Source organism: Micromys minutus (genome assembly GCF_963924665.1).
Source record: "Micromys minutus genome assembly, chromosome: 32".
In the NCBI taxonomy this organism is placed as follows: domain Eukaryota; kingdom Metazoa; phylum Chordata; class Mammalia; order Rodentia; family Muridae; genus Micromys; species Micromys minutus.
Window position 1 is genome coordinate 4,796,711 of NC_137967.1, and position 23,263 is coordinate 4,819,973.

Genomic DNA, 23,263 nt, shown 5'->3' on the forward strand with positions numbered 1-23,263 from the left:
TCAGGTTTACACCTCGACCCGTTGGAAAACCAGTGTTCAAGCCCATGAACACGTTCCACGCCCAAACCCGAGGCCTCACGACAGACTAGCAACAGCGGTGCAGAGCGCTCCTGATCCCTCCGTGGGCCAAGTTGGTCACAGGGACCGACATGATACTGAGGCTGGCGGCTGCTCATGGGCAAGGCCTGTGGTATGGAGGGGATCCTGGCTGGGGCCCAAAGAAGGAAGTTCATCACCATCTTCACTGCCCTAACCTGCTAGAGTCCCATGCTGAAGCTTTAGTTACTGACTATAGGTGGGTGAATGGCGTGCGCAGCTATCGCAGAGGCTTCTATTTCCTGCGGACCAGGGGATCCTCCAGATCCAGGCTGCCTGAAAAATTTGGAACCCCACAGGGAGGGAGAATAAAGCAACTTTGCTGACATCGCCCCCTGGGAAACCTCAGATGGCCGCTTTCCATCGCAATAGCGCCACCTGCCGGATGCGGCTGAGAGCGCATGCAGTTGGAGGACGGCCTCTATCAATCACTCTCTAGAGGTCTTCACCGGCTCAGGCTGGAGCCCAGGGACTCTGACTTCCCCATCTCACGCTCCCATGTCAGGGTTGATTAGCGGAAAACCGAGACTAAAAGGCCGGGAACTGCTGAATGTCAGTTCTGTGCTCAAGAATCCACCTTGCCCAGTCCTCCGACGATTTTTTTTTCATTTTTTTAATTTATGAGACCAGGTCTTGCTAATGTAGCCTCATCTCTCTCCATGTCCAGGGCAGCTGGTGTTAAAGGCATACACCTTCACCACACCTCCACGGTTAGGTCACCTTGGTTTTGCACGAGAAAGTAGCGACTGTCCCTTTGCCCCCTTGAACAAAGTCTTAGCCACCTCTCCTTCCCCCCACACTGCTAGAATATAATGTCTGGTGCCTCATTTCACAGACACCCCACCCCCTGAATGATGGTTGGGATAGTGGTTTGGGCCGATGTGTCCGCTAGGTGGCAGCAGCCACCAGAGTCTATTGAAGGTTATTCTACAGTATCGGAACACCACCCACCAGCGACAGGAATAGACTGGTCAGGACTCTGCTGAAAAGGGCTGGAGCTCCCCTTGCCTCAACTCTGGGCTCACGAAGTCTAGGCCATTTGTTAGTGTGTGTGGCTGTCCTCAAAAAACTTTCTGTCTTCTTGGTTTTGCGTAACAGACCAAAGCAAAGGGAGTTATACAAACTGTTCTGAAATTTTCAGGTCCCGCTGCCTGTTGTCTCTTGGGGCTGATGTGCCTTTATCCACTGAGCAGTCGGACAGAGACGTTGGGTCGGCCTACTGTGGTGTGACAGGCCCGCGATCACAGTCCTCAGGGCTGAGACAAATTATTCTGGGCTATGGGTTGAATTCAAGGCTAGCCTGAGCAACCTAGTGAAACTGTTTCAGTTAAAATAACAACAAAACAACAAGTACGGGCAGGGAGGTAACTCAGGAGATTTCCTGCCTAGTTTAGCTCAGTGAGGCTCAGCTGTTAAGGGCACTGACTGCTCTTCCAGAGTTCAAATTCCAGCAACCATATGGTGGCTCACAGCCATCTGTAATAAGATCTGATGCCCTCTTCTGGTGTGTCTGAAGACAGCTACAGTGTGCTCATATATAATAAATAAATAAATCTTAAAAAAAAAAAAAAAAAAAGGTGTGCACCAGTTTTGCTCCACTCTTGTTTTTGGAGACTTGTATGTTAAGTTGTGAGCATCCTCAGTAAGCAGTAAGGGCTAAGGGAGGGAAGCTCTGCCATAATCATTCTGGGGTGGGGGTGGGGGGTTGGATGAGGTCTGACACCACAGATAGTAAAAAGGTCCCCAGGTCATAAGCAATATCTACTCCCAGCTTTCTGGGCAGGAATATAGGCGTCCCATCCTTTGAGAAAACAGCCGATTACTCTACCTGATGATCTTTGTGCCTCAACCATTAACACAGCTGGGGTTGTTTGGAGAGAGAAACAGGCCCCTTCTTCCTTCTCCTCCCTTCTGCAATTTTTAAAAGACAGTTCCTTAGTCTGTTTCCCAGTCTGGCCTGAAACTTTTATACAGACTACTGCCATCAGCTTCAAGGCGATTCGCCTGCCTTACCACCCCTGTTAGGTACAAAGGAGATGTCAGTTCCCTCAAACCCCCAAAGGCAATCTAAGTGTCCAGAAATGGGCTCAGCCTTGGGCTGTAGGAGGATTTCTGGTGGTTAGAAAAAAGCCAGCATCCTCCAGGACCTTGTGAAGCCAGGTCCCTCTAGCAAAAAGAATCATTTCCCTTCCCTCTAGCAGAAGGGACACTGTCCTCACGCTGGCCTCAGGTTCCCACCGTGTCACGGTGGCCATTGCACATTTCAGAGCCCAGGCTAGTTCTTCTCTCTCTCTCTCTCTCTCTCTCTCTCTCTCTCTCTCTCTCTCACACACACACACACACACACACACACACCCCAGGCTCCATTCAGTTCCTGTTCTCCTTAGAACCCTGCTCTTTTGGGCTATAATCCCCGTCTTAGTTAGGGTTGCTGTTACTATGAAGAAAGATCATGACAACTCTTATAAGGAAAACATTGAAGTAGGGCTGGCTTACAGTTTATGAGATTTAATCCATTATTGTCATACAGGAAGCGTGGCAGCGGCCAGGCAGAGATGGTGCCAGAGAAGGAGCTGAGAGTTCTCCATCTGAATCAGTCAGTAGGGACTGGACTGGCTTGAGTTTCTGAGTCCTCAAGGCCACACCCACTCCAGAAAGCCACGCCTCCTCCAACAAGGCCACACCTCCTAATGGTGCCACTCCCTATGGGGCCATTTTTACTCAAATCCCTCTCTCTGCTAGGCCACTTTCCTTCGCTCCTTTCTCTATTCTCTATCCTCTGTGTCTTAGGGTTTCCTATTGCTGTGAAGAGACACCATGATCAGGGAGACTCTTATAAAGAAAAACACTTCATTGTGGCTGGTTTACAGTTTCAGAGGTATGTCCATTATTATAGGTTTGGAAGTGTGGCAGCTGCAGGTAGGCATGGTGCTGGAGAGGTAGCTAAGAGGTTTACATTGTAAGACCCAGATTGAGTCTTATCTACTTAAGGCTCCTTTGAATGAGACGAGGGATCAGGGATTGATGCAAAAGCAAGAGGTTTATTAGTCCAGTGCACTGGGGTGGCCTACATCCAGAGGAGAGGCAATCCAGAACTTCCCGTTCGTACAGTTTTTATACATTTTGCAAAGGGCGGGCTGTAGCAGTAATGATTGGGCATGCAAGCATTGTTGGGGTCATTTGACTTTTAAGGTGACTGGCTGCTGCTGTCTTGAGCCACGTAGGAGTTCTCAGTCCACACTCCAGGGCCTAAGCTGTGCCAGAATAGGGGTGGGTGTCTAGATAAGGCTAGGACATTTCTTCCTGGGAGGAAGGGCAGCTTGGTGTCCTGCAGACATTCCAGGGTCTGTGGTGAGATTGAAGCATTCTTTCTTGGAGGGGAGGGGTTACTCGGCACTTGAGGCTGGTGAAAAATTAGCCATTTCTTTTCAACATCTGGACCCACAGGCAGCAGGAAGAGGGGACACTAGGCCCGGCCTGTGCTTCTGACGTCTCAAAGCCCTCGCCCTGTGACTATTCCAGATGCCTTTGGTGATTTTCTCAAATCTACAATAAAAAAGGTTCCCCTTAAAGATACACTTTGTCATGTGGTCATTATACACCAGAGGAATGACGCCACCATGTTTGTCACTGAGCTCTCTCCGCTCTTCTTGTCCATTTGTTGTTTTGTTTTGGAACAGGGTCTCACTCCGTAGGCCTGGCTGTCCGGGAACTCACTATGTAGACCAAGTTCTGCTCAGACTCACAGCTATCTGCCTGCCTCTCCTCTAAATCCTGAGATTAAAGGTGCTCACCACTATGCCAATGTAGCCTTTTGTCTCCCCACGCCCCCTGCCTATTGGGTTCTTCTTCAGTCTCCTGACCCCGTCTACTCTGACTCAGCTCAGCTTCTCTGAGTTAGGATTGCTGTCACCAACTATCACCTCCAACCCTCCTCCCTGAGGCTACTCTTCTGCCAGCTGCCCCCTCCTCTCAGCCTCAGGTGGCTTTTGTATAGCCTCTGTTTTTCCCAGTAGTCCAAGAGGCTACCAACACCATATGTCATAGGGTCAAACAGTCCTAACGGCTAAGCATTCCAAAAAGGCCAGTTGACTAACTACTGGGGATCCTTTAAAGGGCCAGGCACACACAAAATAAATCACATTATAATTCCCCCCATTTGTTTTACTGATTATGAAGTTTTGAAGCTGCCCTGGGCACCCCCATGTAGCCACATTACTGATTTCTGGTTCTTCATTCTGGCTGGTTTTGTGTCATCTTGGCACAAGCTGGAGTTATTACAGAAAGGAGCCTCAGTTGAGGAAATGCCTCCATGAGATTCAGCTGTAAGGCTTTTTCTCAACTAGTGATCAAGGGGGGAGGGCCCCGCCCATTGTGGATGGAGCCATCCCTGGCCCAGCCCATTGTGGGTGGAGCCATCCCTGGGCTGGTGGACCTGGGTTCTATAAGAAAGCAGGCTGAGCAAGCCAGGGGAAGCAAGCCAGTAAGTGACATCCCTCCATGGCTCTGTATCAGCTCCTGCTTCCTGACCTGCCTGAGTTCCAGTCCTGACTTCCTTTGGTGATGAACAGTGATGTGGAAGTGTGACCTGATTAAACCCTTTCCTCCCCAACTTGCTTCTTGGTCATGATGTTTGTGCAGAAATAGAAACCCTGACTAAGACACTGTCTGATGACTTTTCCAGGGTTCTCTTGCATCTGATATGATCTTTCTGTTGGTCTTACATGTGCATGTCCACAACTGAAACAAGAACCTAATAGTGATGCTTCCCCTTCCTGTAACTTGGGTACTGCTTCCTGAAGCTTTTATACTCCTGGACTGTTTCCTGTTCAAGTTTTTTTGCCTAGCAGGAAAGTCAGTGGCCAAGGTTTTCAGAAGACCTCCTCTGCTCAACTCTGAGCGTTATTAGTTTTGATGGTATCCACAACTTTTCGTTTCCTATGAAAATATAAACAAATATGCATCTCCAAGGCAAAATATTCACTGACTTCCATTCTGATGTTAATACCTCCTTATCAGTGTTAAGTGTTTCTGCTTGGATGTGAGGTACCCAGGGACTCGGAAACCTAGGAACTGCACAGCTCTGAGGTGGGACAGTGTCCCAGAGGTAAGGACAATTTGACAGGAACCTCCATTTTGATGGCTTTTGCAGCATACCACTTAGGGACTAGAACCAGCAGTTTCTATATGCAAAACAACTCTTTCTGCACATTGAGAGCCAGTAATTATATTAAGAGGTTCAGAAAAATCTAATAATACCATAGGAATTGATTTTGAACTAAAGTGTATGGGCTTTGAAGTACTTTGCTTATATTTTTCCTGATGTATGTGGGAGAATCCAATTAGCTCATTTCATAAATTGAAGATGCTTAATTTTAGGATTATACTGGCTAGTTTTGTGTTAACTTGACACAAGCTGGAGTTATCACAGAGAAAGGAGCCTCAGTTGAGAAAATGCCTCCATGAGATCCATCTCTAAGGCATTTTCTCAACTAGTGATCAAGGGGGAAGGGCCCAGCCCATTGTGGGTGGTACCATCCCTGGGCTGGTATTCTTGGGTTCTAGTAGTCGCTCAGTTCCACAAGACAAGCAGGCTAAGAGAGAACCTTCCTTCTTCCGATGTCCTTATGTAGGTCTCCAATAGAAGGTGTGTCTCAGATTAAAGGTGTGCACCACCACACCTGGATCTGGGACTTGCTTTGTCCCAGGTGACCTTGAGCTCAGAGATCTCCTTGCCTTAGTGTTCTAAGATTCATAGCCTCTAAGCCTCAAGATCGAGATCAAAGGTGAGCCTCCCAATTCTGGATTGTGGTTCATTCCAGATATAGTCAAGTTGACAACCAGGAATAGCCACTACAACTATATTTATTATTAATTTATCCCAAATAGTTGCTACAACTTCTTTGCCAATCATCTTTGATTACCATAATGACATAGTCTCAACATTAGTATAAGGTACTATGATTTTTTCTGGGTCTATTCCTAACAAATGGTATAGTGTTATTCTTCCTTTTATAATTAAATCAAACACCATTTTTTAACATTCATTTTTTTAAAAGATTAAAACACCATTTAAAACATTTATTTATTTCATGTATGTGAGAACACTGTCACTGTCTTCAGACACACCAGAAGAGGATATCTGATCCTATAACAGATAGTTGTGAGCCACCATGTGGTTGCTGGGAATTAAACTCAGGACCTCTGGAAGAGCATTCTGTGCTCTTAACCACTGAGCAATCTCTCTAGCCCCCAAAACCATTTCTATATACGTTTCTTTTTTTCTTTTTCTTTCTTTCTTTCTTTCTTTCTTTCTTTCTTTTTTTTTAGCTATGTGCCATGCAGATTCATTCTAAAACACTATCTTCCCTTTGTGTAAGGAGCCCAGTAGGGGAGTGAGGTGAATCGAAATAACCAAAATACAGTCCAGTTTGGGATCTATGCGATCCACATGTGCATCTTACAGTCTCTGTTCTACCAGAGCTAATTCTCTCTCTGCTTCAGCTGGTAACCATCCTGGCCTGTTTAAATCCAAACCTCCTTGTAATGATTGAAGGAAAAAAATTACTTAACTCTTGAGTAGTTAATCCAATGATGGGACATAGCCAATTAATAGCTCCCGTTAATTTCTGAAAATCATTAAGAGTCAAAAATGATCTCTTCTGATCCGTATCTCCTGCTTTGGAATGTTTGTTGACTAATATTATAACCCAAATACTTAACAGAATCTCTTCTCTGAATTTTTTTCAGAAGCAATCTGCAAACCCCATCAAGACAAAATTATTTTTGTTTCATCATTCTCTTTGAAGTATCTGCATCAGAACGGGCCAACAAAATATCATCCACATAATGATAAATAATGGATTGAAGAAATTGCCTACAAATTGTTTTCAGTAGTTGTTGCACAATTTGACATAGAGTTGGACTTTGTGGAGTAACTTTCCACTGATACCTTTTTATAGGCTGATCATTATTACACATAATCACCAATGAAAGCAAAATATTTTTATCCTGCTCTTGCAAGGGTTAGTAAGAAAACAAAACAAAAAAAAACCCAAACATCCTTTTAAATAAATTACTATCATAGGCCATGCCTTAGGTAATAAAGAAAGTAAAGAAATTCCAGGCTATATCGGATCCATTGGTTGGATTATCCTATTCATCTCATCTCTCAAATCCATTTATTTTTTTATAACAAATACAGGGGAATCCTATGGGCTGATACATTTTTTTATATGTTAAGTCTCCAACTGCTCTCGTAGCAGCTGCTCAAGTGCCTGTAATTTTTCTTTAGTTAAGGGTCACTGATCTATTCACCCAGGCTTGTTGGTTAACCATTTTAAGGGTAAAGTCATTGGTATAGTAGATAACTTGAACACTTATTATAGTTTGGAGCTGTTAGTACTGGGAAAACTGGGACGGGAGTGTTTAAGCAGACTCTTGGGGGACTGAGGAACAGTTGGGAGAAATGTTTGAAGGACTGGAATTTGGGAGAAGGGTTGGTAGTTAAGAGAACTGGTTACTATTTGTAAAAATAGGAGACCACTGAGCCAGGAGAAGCTACGCTGAGCCAGAAAAAATATTGATAGGAGACAGGAGAAGAACCCACAAGTTGTTCAACAAGTAGCAGAAAAGAAAGGTTACATGCCAAGCTATTTTACTTTTAGGGGTGTGTGTGTGTCTGTGTGTCTGTGTTTGTCTGTGTGTCTGTGTATACATGGCCACAAGTGCCGATGTAAGTCAGAAGCATTGGCTGTCCTGGAATTCTCCTTTGAACTACCTGACATGCTCTTAACCACTGAGCCATCTGTCCAGATCAGTGTTCCTTGTATATTGAGACAGGGTCTCTCACTGGTCTTACCAGGCTGCCTAGTCGGCCAACGCGAGGATCTAGCTGCCTCCGCCTCACCATCCTTGGGATTAAAATTTCACCCTATTATACCAGGTTCTCATGCTTCCAAGCACAATACCAACTGAGCTCCCTGCAGCCTGGAGTGAGGATGCTGCTCTTGTTCAAGTTAGATACAGGTGGGTTGGGAGATATTTTGGTTGCTCTTAGCTTCTTGGGCCTTTCGTGTTCTTTCTTTCTTACTGTAGGTGGGGCAGGAGGCCCCTGACACATTCCTGTCAGTCTGTCAGTGCCCCACATCTCTCTGTGGTGCTTTCAACACAGCTTTGATGCCTTTGCTATTTAAGTCCAATGTTTGTATCATTTCTGTCTCTCTTTGAAGGAAGTTGTGCCAGTTTTGGGCTCCCTCCTACCCTCTGTGGTGGTTTGAAAGAAAACGACCCCCATATGCTCACAGAGAGTGGTACTGTTAGGAGGTGTGGCCTTGCTGGAAGAAGTGTGTCACTAGAGATAGGCTTTGAGGTCTTAGATGCTCAAGCCAGGCTAGTGTCTCTCTCCCTTCCTGCTGTCTGCAGATCAAGATCTACAACTCCTTGCTACTTCTCCACCATCATATCTGCCTGTGTGCCACCATGCTTCCTGCTGTGATGATAATGATCTAAGCCTCTGAAACGGTAAGCCAGCCCCCAGTGAAATGTTTTTTTTTTAAAGGGTTGCTGTGGTCACGGTGTCTCTTTCACAGCAAAAGAGCACTGGCCAAGACACCATCTAAAATGACAACAGCCCTCAGAGATGACCCAAATTATATCTGAAGCTGGAGTGGCCTCTCATCATATCCACGTACTTCGGAGCCCTGGACCTTCTGGTGAGGTGGAATGGAGCAGCCAGACTTGGCTTAGGGTTCACTCTACACTGCTCTCCAGGACAGGAGCAACCCTCTAAAGTTTGCCCTCAGCCTAGTCTCTTGGAAGTTCTCTATGGCAGGTCTTTCTTGCTTCTGGTCCTGATCCTGGGTGCAGGCCAATCCAACAAGCTCAGGAAATACTCCAACTGTGATGGGTAATAGTGTTAATTAGTCAGGAGCTAGAACTGCCAACCAGATAATCCCAAGGAATTATCCATATTAGGTTTATTGATGTATGAACACATACACTAACTGTGGGATGGGGTCCTGTACTGACTAAAGACTAGAAAGCCAGCTGGACACCTTTATTCATACTGCTGTATTTTGCCTGTCTCCTCAACTCCAAGGTGCCCCCAGGTGTACTGGCTGATTTTGTGTCAACTTGGCACAAGCTGGAGTTATCACAGAGAAAGGAAATGCCTCCATGAGATCCAGCTGTAAGGCATTTTCTCAACTAGTGATCAAGGCAGAAGGGCCCAGCCCATTGTGGGTGGAGTCATCCCTGACCCAGCCCATTGTGGTTGGTGCCATCCCTAGGCTGGCCGACCTGGGTTCTATAAGAAAGCAGGCTGAGCAAGCCAGGGGAAGCAAGCCAGTAAGTGACATCCCTCCATGGCCTCTGCATCAGCTCCTGCTTCCTGACCTGCTTGAGTTCCAGTCCTGACTTCCTCTGGTGATGAACAGCAATGTGGAAGTGTAAGCTGAATAAACCCTTTCCTCCCCAGCTTGCTTCTTGGTCATGTTTGTGCAGGAACAGAAGCCCTGACCGAGACACCCCCTTCACTTCAATTCCCACATCCCCCCATGTTTGTCCACTTTATATCCCGATTGCAGTGCCGGCTCTCGCATGTCCGAGTCTGTTTTCAGCCATCCCGCTGTGGACGGACTGCCGGACAGGTCAGACTGCTCTTTCCCTGGGATTTGTTTGGCCTTTTGTTTTTTGAGACAGGGTTTGTCTGTGTAGCCCTTGGCTGTCCTGGAACCCACTCTGTGACCCACCCCCCTCTGCCTCCTGAGTATTGGGATGAAATACAAACCACCTGGCTCTCTTGGGGCTTTTTGATGACTCCTCACTGGTAAGATCAAGCGACCTCTGACCCCCAGCAGGGATCAAGAATGCAGCACTGAGTACCTCCAGGGTCTAGCTGAGTGTCATTGCTTTGGCTGGCCCGTCACACTCCAGAGTCAGGTAAAAATCATGCTTACCTCCCAAGACCTCTAGAAGCTGGAAAAGATGAAGCAGCTGTTCTTCTAGATTTGGGCCCCCGGCACAGAAACACCTACAACTCCAGTTCCAGGGGGTCCAAGGCCCTGGTCTCAACTCCACGCTTCTTTCGGGAACCCAGTGCACATGTGAATAAAACACGTATACGTAAGGGACCTGGGCCCCTTCTACTGTGGGGACCCGAGCTCTAAGAAGCTCACTGTGAAGTGCATGTGTGTGAGAGAACACTGTATAGCCCGCTGGGGCCTGTCGTCCTTTGTCTCATTTATTGACAGACAACATTGCTCTCATTGGTACCGTCTGAGGTGGCCGTCCCTGGGAGGTCAGCCATATTTGAGGGACCATTGTGTATCTCGGTAACTGGGACTGTGCTGGATGCCCATCTGGGCACACCGGAAAGTGAGTCCATGTCAAAGAGAGGGAGGGGACCCTGGGGCCTGCCCCCGGCACAGTGTCCAGTGCCGAAGAATGGATCTCTGAGTCATCCATGACTGTCTGAGGCCTGAGGGGCTACCACAGAAGTCTGGGCTGGGCGTCTGCACACCCGTCTTCCGCTATCCGTCTGGCCGGTACTGGGCTTGGTGCACACCGCCGGTTATCAGGTGATGTGGCCGCTGCTAAGCAGGGCTCTCATGAGTCTGCTCCTGCTCTTCAGGAGTCTCAAGGCTGTCACTTCTCTCCAGTACTCTGGAAGTCAAGATGGACTTCTGGGAGGCCCGAACGCTTTGATGCTTCAAGGACCGTGAAGGCCATTGGGCCACCATGAGAGGCAAGCTGAAGCTGGAGTAATCTTCACTGACCTTCTTAGTTTTCAGGGTTTGGGGGAGGAGGAAGGTCTCTGGGGGAGTCTTGCTTTCTAATGCAGCCTTGCTTTTCTCCTTGTTTTTGCGGGTGAGTTTTCTCATGGGGTGCACAGGCCACTGGGTGACTCTTTTGGGCACTGTGACAGTCTTTTTGGAGGACAAAGGCTTTTCTAAGGTGTCATAGTTGTTCTGGTCATCCAGGTACCACCAGTGCTGCAGCGGGTACATCGGGATCGGCAGCAGGACCAGGACACCAAGGAAGGTGACCCAGCCCAGGGCTGTCTTCTGGTATGGCTGCTTCATTTCCTGGCTCTGGGAACAGGAATAGTGGGTCACGGGGGCAGGGGGAGCTCAGACTGGGTGCAGTGTCCCCAGATCCCAGGGTAGGCTATACATGGTGAAGGCTCTGAGTGCAGGGTTCCCCGAGTCAGTGTAGGTAGTGCACATGTAGAATGGGGGTCTGCGTCTATGTGCTTGGGGTTGGGGGTCTCCGGGTCCCCGATGGTAGAAGATATGGGCTGGGGTGTGCTGGGCCCCCAGGCTCCCCACAGGCAGGGGCCGCACCATGCTATGATTCCAGGAGATGTAGTAGAGGGATGCGCTGTGGTAGAGATTCAGGAAGTAGATGATGAACAGGACCAGCAGGGTGGGCAAGGTCACGTAGCTCCACAGGAAGGTGAAGGGTGCCCATACCAGGCGGCCCAGCTCGCCAAACATCTCGGCCCTGAACCTGGATGAAGGAGGTAAACCGTCTGGACATCTGCAACCTGGACGGAGGGAGAACTTCCATCTCTGACTCTCTCAGATGCTCCCGACTCTCGGTGTGGGGAACAGCCATGTTGTTACCCCACTGAACAGTCCACGGGACTGTACCTCTATACCACAGCCCTTGACCTTCAGAGTACTTGAGACTGCGTCTCCCCGTAGAATGTCTGATGTCTGAGGACCCGTGGGGTGCCTGTGTCCCCGCAAGGCCCAGGATGGATTTAATAGCTAAGCCTTTCTCCCTCCCCTCCCACCCCCCCACCCACCCAAGACTGGAAATCACCTTTTGATGCCATAGACCCAAGCCAGAGAAAAGTTCTGGAACACCACAATTATGAGGAGGACCATGGGGACCAGGTGCTCATCCAACAGGAACACCACGTAGCTGCCCGGGCGGCTGGAGAAGACGACGCTACCCAGAAATCCTCCTGAGCAGATGATCACTGAGGGTCAAAGTGCATTGGGCCACACTGGGGTTTGTGAGGCAGGGGCCCGCGTGAATTCTGGGATATTCGGGGCGAGTGTGGACAAGGCTATTGGACGCGGGTTTCTGTACCTGGCACCAGCTTGGGATGCCTCTCTAAGGTAGAGATGCTTTTCTGCAGAGGAAGTACGATGCCCTCCAGAAGTGTGAGCATGGTCCCTAGGCCCATGATAACCAGAGACACGAAGAAGATGATGGCCCAAAAAGAGGAGCCGGGAAACAGTGAGACAGCTTGGGAGAAGGTCACATAGGCCAGGCCGGGGCCCTCCATGAACTGTGGGGGAGAAGGGTTCTGAGGCAGTGCCGTATCTGGATAGGATGGGGATGGTGCGGTGCTTGATTAGTAATGTCTTTCACGGGTAGGATTATGGCACCCAGCATGGAAGTTTGAGGTAAAAGTGTTGAAGGTTAGCCTTCCTTGGCTGGGTGACCTGGGTGACCTTCACTTTCTGGGTTGTCTGATGTGAGCCAAGGCACATGGATAAGATGTCCAGGTCAAGATCATTAGTGCCGTTGCCTGCTGGGAGGCTTGCCAGTCCTGCGCCCCCCCCGGCCCCCCCCCGACAAACACACCTTTTCCTTCTGCACCAGCGTGCCGCAGGGCAGGGTGAAACGGGCAATCTCGTCCTGTAAGTCGGTGGGGAGCTGTCTGATCCAGTCTAGGTATTCCCGTGGGGACTTGTGGATGATGTCTTTGGGAGGCCGGGCCATCTGGGGCAGCACACCATTGGTTACCAGGCTGAGCAGGTTGGAGACACTTCTGACAGGGTTGGAAGGGGAAAGACTGGTAGAGAGTGGAGTGGCTCGTCAGCCATCACCATCCCCGGAGGATGGGGACCTGGCATGGAAGGACTGTCATGGCGGCCTGCAGCCCTGGTGGCAGGGTCCTGACCCAGCACGGGGAGCTGTATGGCCAGGCAGAGGGAGCCTCCTAGCTTCCTTTTCCATTCGCCTGTTTGCATTTTGTCTTGTTTGAGACAGGGTTTCTCTGTGTGGCCCTGGCTGTGTAGACCAGGCTGGCCTCAAACTCAGAGATCTCCCTGCCTCTGTGTCCCAATGCTGGGATTAAAGACATGTGCCGCCACCACCTGGCTGGTTTTGTGGTTTTGGGGTTTTTGTTTTGTTTTGTTTTTTAATTTTAAAAAGATTAAAAGAAAACAAAACAATGACTCAGCAGTTCAGGGCACTCACTGTTCCTGCAAAGGACCTGAGTTGTGTCCCCAGAAACCACATGACAGCTCTTCGGACTTCCCTCGCCTCCTGCATGCAGGTGGTGAACATGAGCTCGTACAGGCACAGACAAATACACAGATAATTTTGAGAGTTTGCTTTGAGACAGAGTCTCGGTGTGTAACCATGACTGGCCTGGAACTCACTGTACAGTTCGCCTGAGTTGGCCTCAAGTCTGGGATGAAAGGCGTCTGCCACTATGCACAGTGTTTTTAATTTATCAAATAATATGATACACTTTCATTTTCTGTGTGTAGGGTGTTTGGTCTGCAGGTCTATGGTGTATAAGCCTGGTGCCTGAGGAAGCCAGCGAAGGATGTTGGATCCCCGAGTAATAGAGTTACAGAAGTTCGTAAGCCACCATGTGGGTGTTAGAAATCAAACCCAGGTCCTCTGGGAAAGCAAGAATTATTAACTACTGAGCCAACAGTCCTCAACCTGTGGGTCACAATCTCGCTGGGGAAAAAAATGAGCCTTTCACATTTATGATTTATAACACAGAAGCAAAATTAATTGTGCTGTAGCAACAAAAATAACTGTACGTTTGGGGGTCAGCAGAACTTGGGGGCTATGTCAGAGGATGGAAGCAGGAAGGCTGAGAACTGAGCCAACACTTCTTTGTTTATTTTTTTCAAGATAGAGTTTCTCCGTGTAGCCCTGGCTGTCCTGCAACTTGCTTTGTAAACCAGGCTGGCTCCCCTGCCTTGCCTCCTAAGGGCTGGGATTAAAGGCATATACACCACTGCCTTGTCTTACAAAGCCCTTAACCGTATCATGAGAATCCCAGCCTAGTGACCTTGTCTAATTGTAACTGACGCTCTCAGACACCTGCCCCCCAATAACATCGACATACAGCCTTGGGGAATAAGCGTGTGAAGTCACAGAAACACAAGTCCTCGGGTCCTTGGCACTAGTGGACTGGGAGTCCCAGCGCAAAGTGTGATTTGACTTTGAGAAGGACTCGTCTTCCAAGGCATTGCCTTACACACCCACTGACAAAGCACACAGCTTCCAGTCGCTTCCAGTAGCTTCCCACTGTGTCCCATGTATGGCCTCTCTTTTCAGTCTACTTGGGACAATTAGTGACCCTGGCAGGTGTCATGGTGTGATCTTGACTTCCAGTTTCTCAGATGCAAGCTGGGTTTTGGGGTGCACGCCTATCACCTCAGGACTCAAGAGGACAAGAGAGCAGGGTCAGAAGTTCAAGGTCTTCCTCAGCTATCTAGAGAGCAGCGTTGGCCATATCAGGCCCTGCCTTTAAAGTAAGTGAACTCAAAGTTCCGTGGACAGATCTCTGGCCATACAAACCGTAATCTGAGCTCTGGAATCACACAAAAGAGAGAATAAGACTTCACAAAGCTGTGTCAGGCCTCAACAAGCGTGTCCAGATGTGGGCGTGCAGGTGCATTCAAGCATCAAGTAAACAACAAAAACTTGGGCTCACCCTAACTTTTCCATCTTTGACATCCTAATTGAAAGGAAAACTGTGGAGCTGTTACACATCTATGAATGTGGGGCTGAATGTGGGGCTGAATGTGGGGCTGGAGAGATGGCTCAGTGGTTAGAACACTGACTGCTCTTCTAGAGGTCCTGAGTTCAAATCCCAGCAACCACATAGTGGCTCACAACCATCTGTAATGGGATCTGATGCCCTCTTCTGGTGTGTCTGAAGACAGCTACAGTGAACTCACATAAAACAAATCTTAAAAAAAATATGTTACAACAATTAATGAAAAAAATCGGGGATCTGAAAAAGCAATAAGAGGTGTATGGGAGAGGTTGGAAGGGAGGAAGGGGAAGACAAAATGATGTAAGACATCAAAAAATTAGAGGTAAGAACAGTGATGTATGCCAAACAAACTCCAGTGCTGTACCCACTGCGGTGCACACACCTTAATTATTTTGTGAGTGAGTGTGTGTGTGTGTGTGTGTGTGTGTGTGTGCGCGCACGCACACACACACCCCATGCGAACAGTGCCCACAGGGGCCAGAAGAGTATGTTGGATCTCCTGGGACTAGAGTTATAGATGGTTTCGAGCCATCATTTGGGTGCTTCTGATTGAACCCAGGCCCTCTGCAAGAGCACCCCCTGTTCTTGTTTTATTTTTGCTTTTTTGTGACAGGGTTTCTCTGTGTAGCCATGGCCATCCTGGAACTTGCTCTGTAGACCAGGCTGGCCTCGAATTTCACATATCCGCCTGCTTCTGCCTTGACAGTGCTGGGATTAAGGTGTGGCGTCCGCCACTACTGCCTGGCTGTAGCCAGTGTTCTTAATCACCGAGAAATCTAGTCCTGGCACACGCCTTTGGTTCCAGCGCTTGGGAGGCAGAGACGGGTGTGAGGCCAGCCATGGACAGATAATGAGACCCAGTCTCAAAAACAAAACAGCCCTGTGGTACTGGCACATGCCTTAAGTCCCAGCATTTGGAAGACAGAACAGTAGATGTATGCGAGTTTGAAGTCTATAGAGAGAGTTCCAAACAGCCAGGGATACACAGAGATACCCTGTTTCATAAAATGAAGGAGGAGGAGAGGAGGAGGAAGAGAAAGGGAGAGGAGGAGGAGAAAGGCAGGAGGAGAAATGGAGGAGGAAGAGAAAGCAAGCAAACCACCAAAACCCCAGTGCCTGGTTCCAGCCATGACCAAGCAGAGCATTTGGGAGGAAGCTCAGACGCTAGCACTGTGACCAGCAGCCGTCTGGGGTCAATAAGCAATATGGAAATGCTCCCTAACTTCAGTTGCAACTTCTGAGACTGGGGACAAGCTAGAGCGGGTACCGTAGAGAGGTTTGCTTAGCTGGACGGTGGGGCTGAGGAGAGCCGAGGTGGTCCCACCCGCCTCTGCCGCCTGGCTATGCCACTCACCTCTGAACACACAGCTCGCCGCTGGTTTTGGTCCAGAAGCCCAGCACAAGGAAGGTGACGGATGTGCTCATCAAGGAAGTCACCAGGTTGACCATGGCCACAAAGGTCGCCCACTTGATGTAGTTCTCGCCTCTAGTCTGGTAGGAGGAGAAAGTTATGATGGTGCCCATGCCAAGGCCGAGGGAGTAGAGAACATGGCCCCCAGCCTGACGCCATGCATCCAGCGATGCCAAGATGGAGAGCTGTGGAAGACAGAGGCGTTTGGAGCGGTTTCTGGGGGGGGAGGGGAGGGGAGGGGAGGACAGGGAGTTTGGAGCCCCGGCATCACCTCTGTAGTCACCAGGTGCCTGAGGCTGGCCTTCACATCCTTCGAGAAGAAAATGTGGAGGAAGAAGCAGAAGAGGAGGACGTTGGGCAACAATATGGAGAAAATTATCATCTGGCCGGGAGGAGGGAGACAGAGAACACATTAGAGGGGCCCCGGGCCAGCGGGTCAGCAGGATGGCGTGAGGAGGGGACAGGGGACCAGGGGCAGGGAAAGTGAATGCATGCAGCGGGGTAGTGCCTGCAGAGTGCCACCCGAGGTTGACCCCTGGCCTCCGTGAGCTTGTGCATACCCACCTGCACACAGAGGGGTCTACGGCAGGAGGTTGCCGGCACCCACTCTGATGCCAAGCCCGGGAACCGCAGGGCAGTGCTGCTCCAATCTCCAAAGTCTCTCCTGTTTCTTTTCTTCTTGACCTACAAACCCTCCCACTCCGCCTCAGGCCCTGCTAGCTCCCTTCCTCCTTGCTCTCTGCCTTGGGTTTTGAGACAGGGTCTCACAGCGCTGGAGTGTACACATTAGACAAGGCTGTCTGGCCAGTGAGCTCCTGGGGTCCGGCCTCCTGCCTCTGCTTCCCAGTTCTTGGATTCCAAGCACGCCACCAGGTCTGTTTTTTTTTTTTTTTTTTAACCTGGCTGCTGGGGGTTGAATTCAGGAACTCACCCTTCTGTTTCTTTTGTTTTTTTGTTTTTTTTTGTTGTTGTTTTTGTTTGTTTTTTGTTTTCGTTTTTGTTTTTGTTTTTTTGTTTTTTTGTTTTTTTTTTTTGAGGCAGGGTTGCTCTGTGTAGCCCTGGCTGTCCTGGAACTCACTCTGTAGACCAGGCTGGCTCTCAGCTCAGATCCACCTACCTCTGTCTCCTGGGTGCAGGGATTAAACGCCTGCACCACCACCACCTTGGTCAAGCCATCTGTATCCCCACGATGACAAACCTGACTGGATGTAGAATGATCCAGGCGTTTGAGGCAAGCCTCTGGGTGTGTCTGTGAGCTGTGTCAGAAGAGGATTGGCCAATCTGGAAAGACCAACCTTGGACGTGCCTGTCTATGTCCCCTTGAGCCTGGAGCTTGATGGGATAAGCGGGAAAAGAAGGGAGAGCGGCCAGAGCAGCAACAGGAGACTTGCTCTGTTTCCCGCTCTGTGGTGACCTGAGGATATGTCAAGCCCACGGGACCTCATGCTGACTATGCCTCCCCCTCCACAGGGGACTGTATGCTCTCAAGCCAGGAGCCATAATAAATCCTCCGTGGAGTTGTTTCTTGTCAGGCCACAGGATGGGAAGAGTAAGGAAAAGAGGGCCCCTTCACACTGGGTCTGCTCTTCTTACTGGAGTCTATATTTGCAGGATTGTGTCAAGAATCAAGTGTGTTGGCCTCCAAGGATGTGTGATGGACACTAAAACCACGAGGACATGGAGGTGGCCACACACACACACACACACACACACACACCACATATGCTACATGGGATGCTGGAAAGGAGAACCACTGTGCATATTAATGTGCGCGTGGTAAAGCCAGGGAAGGCTGGGACCCGGGTGAATCTAGGAGAGGTGAGAGAGAGATCAAGTTCCTGCACAGCGATGGTGATGAGGAAGCCACAGCTTCCTTGAAAGTGGAGATGGACTTTTTTGCGGCGGACACTGGTGGCCCCGAGGCCCAGCAAGAAGGTGGCCACCGGGGCACTTACTAGCACTGAAATCTTTATCCTGGTGACCATGGTGACATAGACGAAGATCCACGTGGCGAAGAGGCAAATGGTCAGGTTCAGGACGACAATCTCTATCCCTTCTTCGAGTTGACTGGAGGCTCGAAGGGTAGTGTGGTACCAGAAATACTGGTGGGGCTCTGTCTGAAGGCAGGAGACTTCTGAGGGGGGAAGGGGGGGAGATCCAGATGCTAACAGGCCACCTCACAGGGTGTCCCCCCTAACTTTCGCATCCCCCTGTCCCCTCTCCTCACCAGCCATACTGAAGTTTTCCACCGCATTGGGGCAGTTTTCCCAGGGCGGAGGGTAATCAAAGGCCTGGCTGAGGTAGAAGAGGCTCCAGGAGACCAGGGCACTGTTATACAGGATCACCAGGACACAGGCCTGGACAGGAGAAGGTGGCTTTGAGCGTGTCGCGGAGGAGAGAAGACACGGGGGGACTTGAGGCTCTGCCAGCCCACACTTACCAGCACGCTGGAGTAGCCCACGCCGCTAAGCCAGGGGACCAGGTTTTTCCAGGCCTGGATGTTGTCTACACGTAGCCACTGCCCTATGATCATCTCCATGTACATGAGAGGGATTCCCAGCAGCAGCAGGAGGATGACATACATCAGCAGGAAGCTTCCTGTGGAGAGAGTGGAGGCTTGCTCAGGCGGGTGGGAACCCCACACCCCTCACATTCTTCCCTGGGGATCCTGATACCTCTTCCTTAACCTCAGAACACAGACCCTGGTCTCACCTCCTCCATTCTGGTGGCAGAGGTAGGGGAAGCGCCACATGCTGCCGAGTCCGATGGAGAAGGCCACCAGGATTAAGATATTCTCTGTCTTCCTAGCCTGGAAGTAGTTTGGGATCTTGGTAATCCGGGCCTCTCTGGTCCTGAAGCCCCAGGGCAGGGATATGGGATCGTTCCTCTTCTCGGTGGCCGTGGGCTCTTTCTCCATGGGCTCTTTCTTCTCCTTAGGTTCTGGAAATTCTTCAAAGATATGGTCCATGCTTGGCACTGGCGAAGCTCCTGAAGGGGTCTTGAGGTCACCAAAAAAAAAAAAAAAAAAAAAAAATTAGACTTTAGGGGACAGATTTTGTGTAGCTCCAGCATTCAGAAAGACACAGGGAAATGGGGGCGGGGCACAACGTGTTTGCTTTATCAAGACCGTCCTGATACCAGAAGGAGGGAGCCATTCCTGAAGGTTGTCTTCTGACCTCCCTGTGTGCCCACTGGCCTGTTCCTGTTGCACTCACTAACACAGCACAGTAAATAAAATATTTAAAGAGCACATGTCATTGGACGCTTTGGAATATATAATTGGAGTGTGTGTGTGTGTGTGTGTGTGTGTGTGTGTGTGTGTGTGTGTGTGTTTGGAGACAGGGTCTCATTAGCTCAGACTGGATTCAAGCAGGTTATGTAGCTTGAAATTCCTCCTCCTCCTGCCTCTACCTCCTGAGGCCTGGGGTTCCAGGCGTGGCCCTCCATCCCTTGGTTTTGCTCTATATTTTATAATTTAAACAGAGGCAGATGCTCTACGCACATTGCTCGGGAAAAGCCCGTGTGCTTTCAAACACGTGTCACTTATGTCGCAGAAAATACAGCAAAAAGAAGTCACACATTTTTTTTCAGTGGTCAGCACTATCTGGAGGGCTGAAGAGGCAGGTCGGCCATTAAGAAGGTACACTGCCCTCGAATGGGACCCAAGTTCAGCGCCCAGAACCTACCGGGTGGCTCACAACCATCTGTAATTCAGCTCCAGGGTTCTGACACCCTCTTCCTGCTCTTTGCAGGATTCTCTTGCACACACACACACACACACACACACACACACACACACACACACACACACAATTTGAAATAAAGTAAATCTCCAACAATTAATGTTCATGTCTGTGTACATGTGGAGGTCAAAGTTCAACACCAGATGTCTCGGTCATTCTTTATGTCACTGTTTCAGACAACGCTATCACAGCCTAGTGTTCGTATTTAGACTCAGCTGGCTAGTCGGTGACTTCTGGGGACACACCTGTCCCCATGTCCCCAACCTGAGGTCACAGATCCTTACCCTGTGCCACACGCCAGGCTTTTATGTGGGTGCTGGGCAGGAAGCTCGGGTCTTCATGCTCGGATAACATGTACTGAGCACACTAAGCCCTCGGTGCGGCGGCTTTGAGACAGCACTGCACACACAAGCCTCCCGGTGCCAGAGTGTCAGCGGTCGTGACTTACATGCACGCACAGCCGCAGGTGTGGGTATGTCTTTGTCCTGAGATCTAGACTCAGGCTTTTGCCTCACTAGGACACCCCACGGAAATGCTGTCAGCAGAGTGCAGCCAGCAACTCCTTTGGGTTCGCTAGCTGAGGTGCCTCCTGGTTGATTTTTTTTTTTTTAATCATGGGGTTGAGGGGTGGGGGGTGGCATACGTATAAGTGCACATGACCACAAGAGGGCGCTGGCTCTCCTGGAGCTGACGTTATAGGCTGTGGGTGCCTATGGCTGCGGTAGGTCCCCTTAGCTGCTAAGCGATCTGTCTCTTCAGCGTCCGCTTGACGTGTGAGGTTCTAGTTTAACAAGGTTCAAAGCCTGTATGCCGTTAAAGGATACCATGATTTTGACTGAATGTGACGGCACACCCATCATCCCAGAACTCCCAAGGCTGACCTAGGACTAGCAAGAATTTAAGGCCATGTTGGGGTGTGCAGTAAGACTTTGTCTCACATCTCATGTGTACTATATGTGTGTGTGTGTGTGTGTGTGTGTGTGTGTGTATACATATATATATATACCTTTTATAACACTGGGACTGAAGAAACTTTTGTTCTAGTATAGATGGATATACACAGGATACAAACCTATTTATTAATATCTACATATACTATATGAATTTCTCATGAACTCTATTATATCTCAAGTATTTTCCTATGCCATATCTATTTGTTATTTTGTTTCATAAGACAAGGTCTCTCTATATAGCTCTGGCTGACCAGGAACTTACTAGTAGACCAGGCAGGCCTCGCTTTGGCCTCCCAAGTGCAGAGATTAAAGGAATGCTCCTACTTACTGAGCCAAGGTCTCACTACGTAGTTTTAGCTGGACCTCTGTTATGTAGATCAAGCTGGCTTCAGGAATCCTCCTGCCTCCGCACCCGCAGTGCTAGGATTAAAGGAGTGCGCTGCCACACCCAGCCTAAAAAAATGGGATTGTTAACAGTTGCTCACTCCAAAGTCACTTACAGAAACTTTGGTACCTTTGGCGATCTCCGGGCGACAGACGCGCCTGCAGCGGCCCGACGGCGCCCCGCGCGGCCGGGAAGGGAACGGCGGCCTCACCGCGGACGGCCTCCCAAGTGGGCAGGGCTGGCGGCCGGGGCGGACGCGGTGGTCCGTACCCGCCTCTGCGCGCGAACCGCGGGCCTCGGCGCGCACGCGGAGAGCCCCACGTCGTCGCGGTCCCGAGGTCCTAGAACCCGTGCGGGAAGCGGCAACTTCCCTCCTCGTCCCAACGAGCTGGCCCGTGACGTCACCGGTTGTCCAGAGGGGGGGTGGGACCTGGGGCTGTTAGGTCACCTGTTGCCAGGCAGCTGTAGCTCAGTGCGCTGAGTGAGGTCACCAGTTGCCAGTTAGACTTCAGGCGAACACGTGAAGGAGGAAAAAGCGCTTGAAAGATAGAGGTCTGTGAATTCCAGGCCCTCCTGGAAACAAGACAGAGCGGTAAATAAAAAAATAATAATAATGGGAGGAGGAGGAGGAGGAGGAGAAAGCAGAAAAGAAAAAGAATGGGTGAAACCAAAGAGAATAAGAAGAGGAAAATGTAGGTCCAAATACCCCTTAATGTGAGAGAGACGAAAAACGAAGAAGGCAGTCTCTGATGTTAGAATTTGTAGCGACATCTTAAACTCTAGATGAACAATTCCTAAAACCCACGAAAAAGTAGCTGTGCTGTTAAATGTTAGAGGTGAGCCACAGACCTGGGGTGAAGACTCAGAAGATGAATACAGATTTATCCTTGGGAGGGGTGTGGGTCTTCAAAACTAGACTCTCCAGGTCTCCTGGAAATAACAAGGACATGAAAGTAGAAGGTGGCCTCTCTAGGGAAGAAAGAGGACCAGAGGAGTTCGAGGAGGATAAGGGAGAGAAATGAGGGTGACCACGGTCACAGTGCACTGCATACAGGTGTGAAGATGTCATCATGAGACATGTGGTTACATAGGACTAATGTATGCCAGTATGCTTTTTTAAAAAGTGGACATAAAATCAACCAGTCTGTGGATTTAACTACCAATTCGTAAGAAGCAAAGCATTTTGCCCGGTCTGGTGGTGCGGGCCTGTCATCCCAGCTACTTAGGGGGTTGGGGAAAGAGGACTGCAAACTAAAAGCCAGCCTGGGCAACAGAATGAGTTCGAGGCTAGCCTGAACAACTTACTGAGAGCCTGCCTCAGAAGCTGAAAGAGTGTGTGGTTCTTGGGGACTGAACTCAGATCTTGCTGTCCAAACTTTCAACCACAGAGACGACTTGCTCACCCAAATCTTGCCTCTTTCTATCTCTCGCCTTTCTTTCTACCTTTTCTGGTGGTACTGGGGATGGAATTAAAGCCTTGTGTATGCCAGACCAACCCTGTAAGACTGAGGCATGTCTACTCTGGTGGAAGGTAAACCAAACTCCCACAGCAGTGGTCCAAATACACAGGTACCATGGCATATCCATACCTACACATATCCACGAACACACACTTGTACACACACATGCACATACTCATACACACAAGCACATATATACATGCACATTCATATACACATATGTACACACAAATACACACACATACACACACTCATACACACACTCATATACACACATGCACACATACACACACACTCCAATGCATACACATGCATACATACTGATATACACACACATTCATATACATACATGCACACATACACACTCACATGCACATACACACACTCATACACACATACATATACATTCATGCACATACACACACACACATACTCATACACAATA

At 49.4% G+C, this 23,263-nt stretch overlaps 1 protein-coding gene across 2 annotated transcripts; it reads right to left on the reverse strand.

Moving 5' to 3' along the window:
* Positions 1 to 10,446: 10,446 nt before the first annotated feature.
* On the reverse strand, positions 10,447 to 21,691 carry LOC308414036 (orphan sodium- and chloride-dependent neurotransmitter transporter NTT5-like). Of its 2 annotated transcripts, none has more exons than XM_080909203.1 (12): positions 21,474 to 21,691; positions 18,990 to 19,275; positions 18,718 to 18,875; positions 18,505 to 18,634; positions 18,233 to 18,411; positions 16,549 to 16,659; positions 16,221 to 16,462; positions 12,700 to 12,886; positions 12,199 to 12,400; positions 11,926 to 12,085; positions 11,442 to 11,607; positions 10,447 to 11,189 (listed from the first exon to the last, which is right to left on the reverse strand). In XM_080909203.1, the coding sequence occupies exons 2-12, from the start codon at positions 19,243 to 19,245 to the stop codon at positions 10,692 to 10,694; spliced, it is 2,289 nt and encodes a 762-aa protein (XP_080765329.1). In that variant the 5' UTR covers positions 19,246 to 19,275; positions 21,474 to 21,691; the 3' UTR covers positions 10,447 to 10,691. The 2 variants fall into 2 exon arrangements, with proteins under 2 accessions (XP_080765329.1, XP_080765330.1); XM_080909204.1 differs by lacking the exon at positions 21,474 to 21,691 and adding an exon at positions 21,302 to 21,416.
* Positions 21,692 to 23,263: the final 1,572 nt, after the last annotated feature.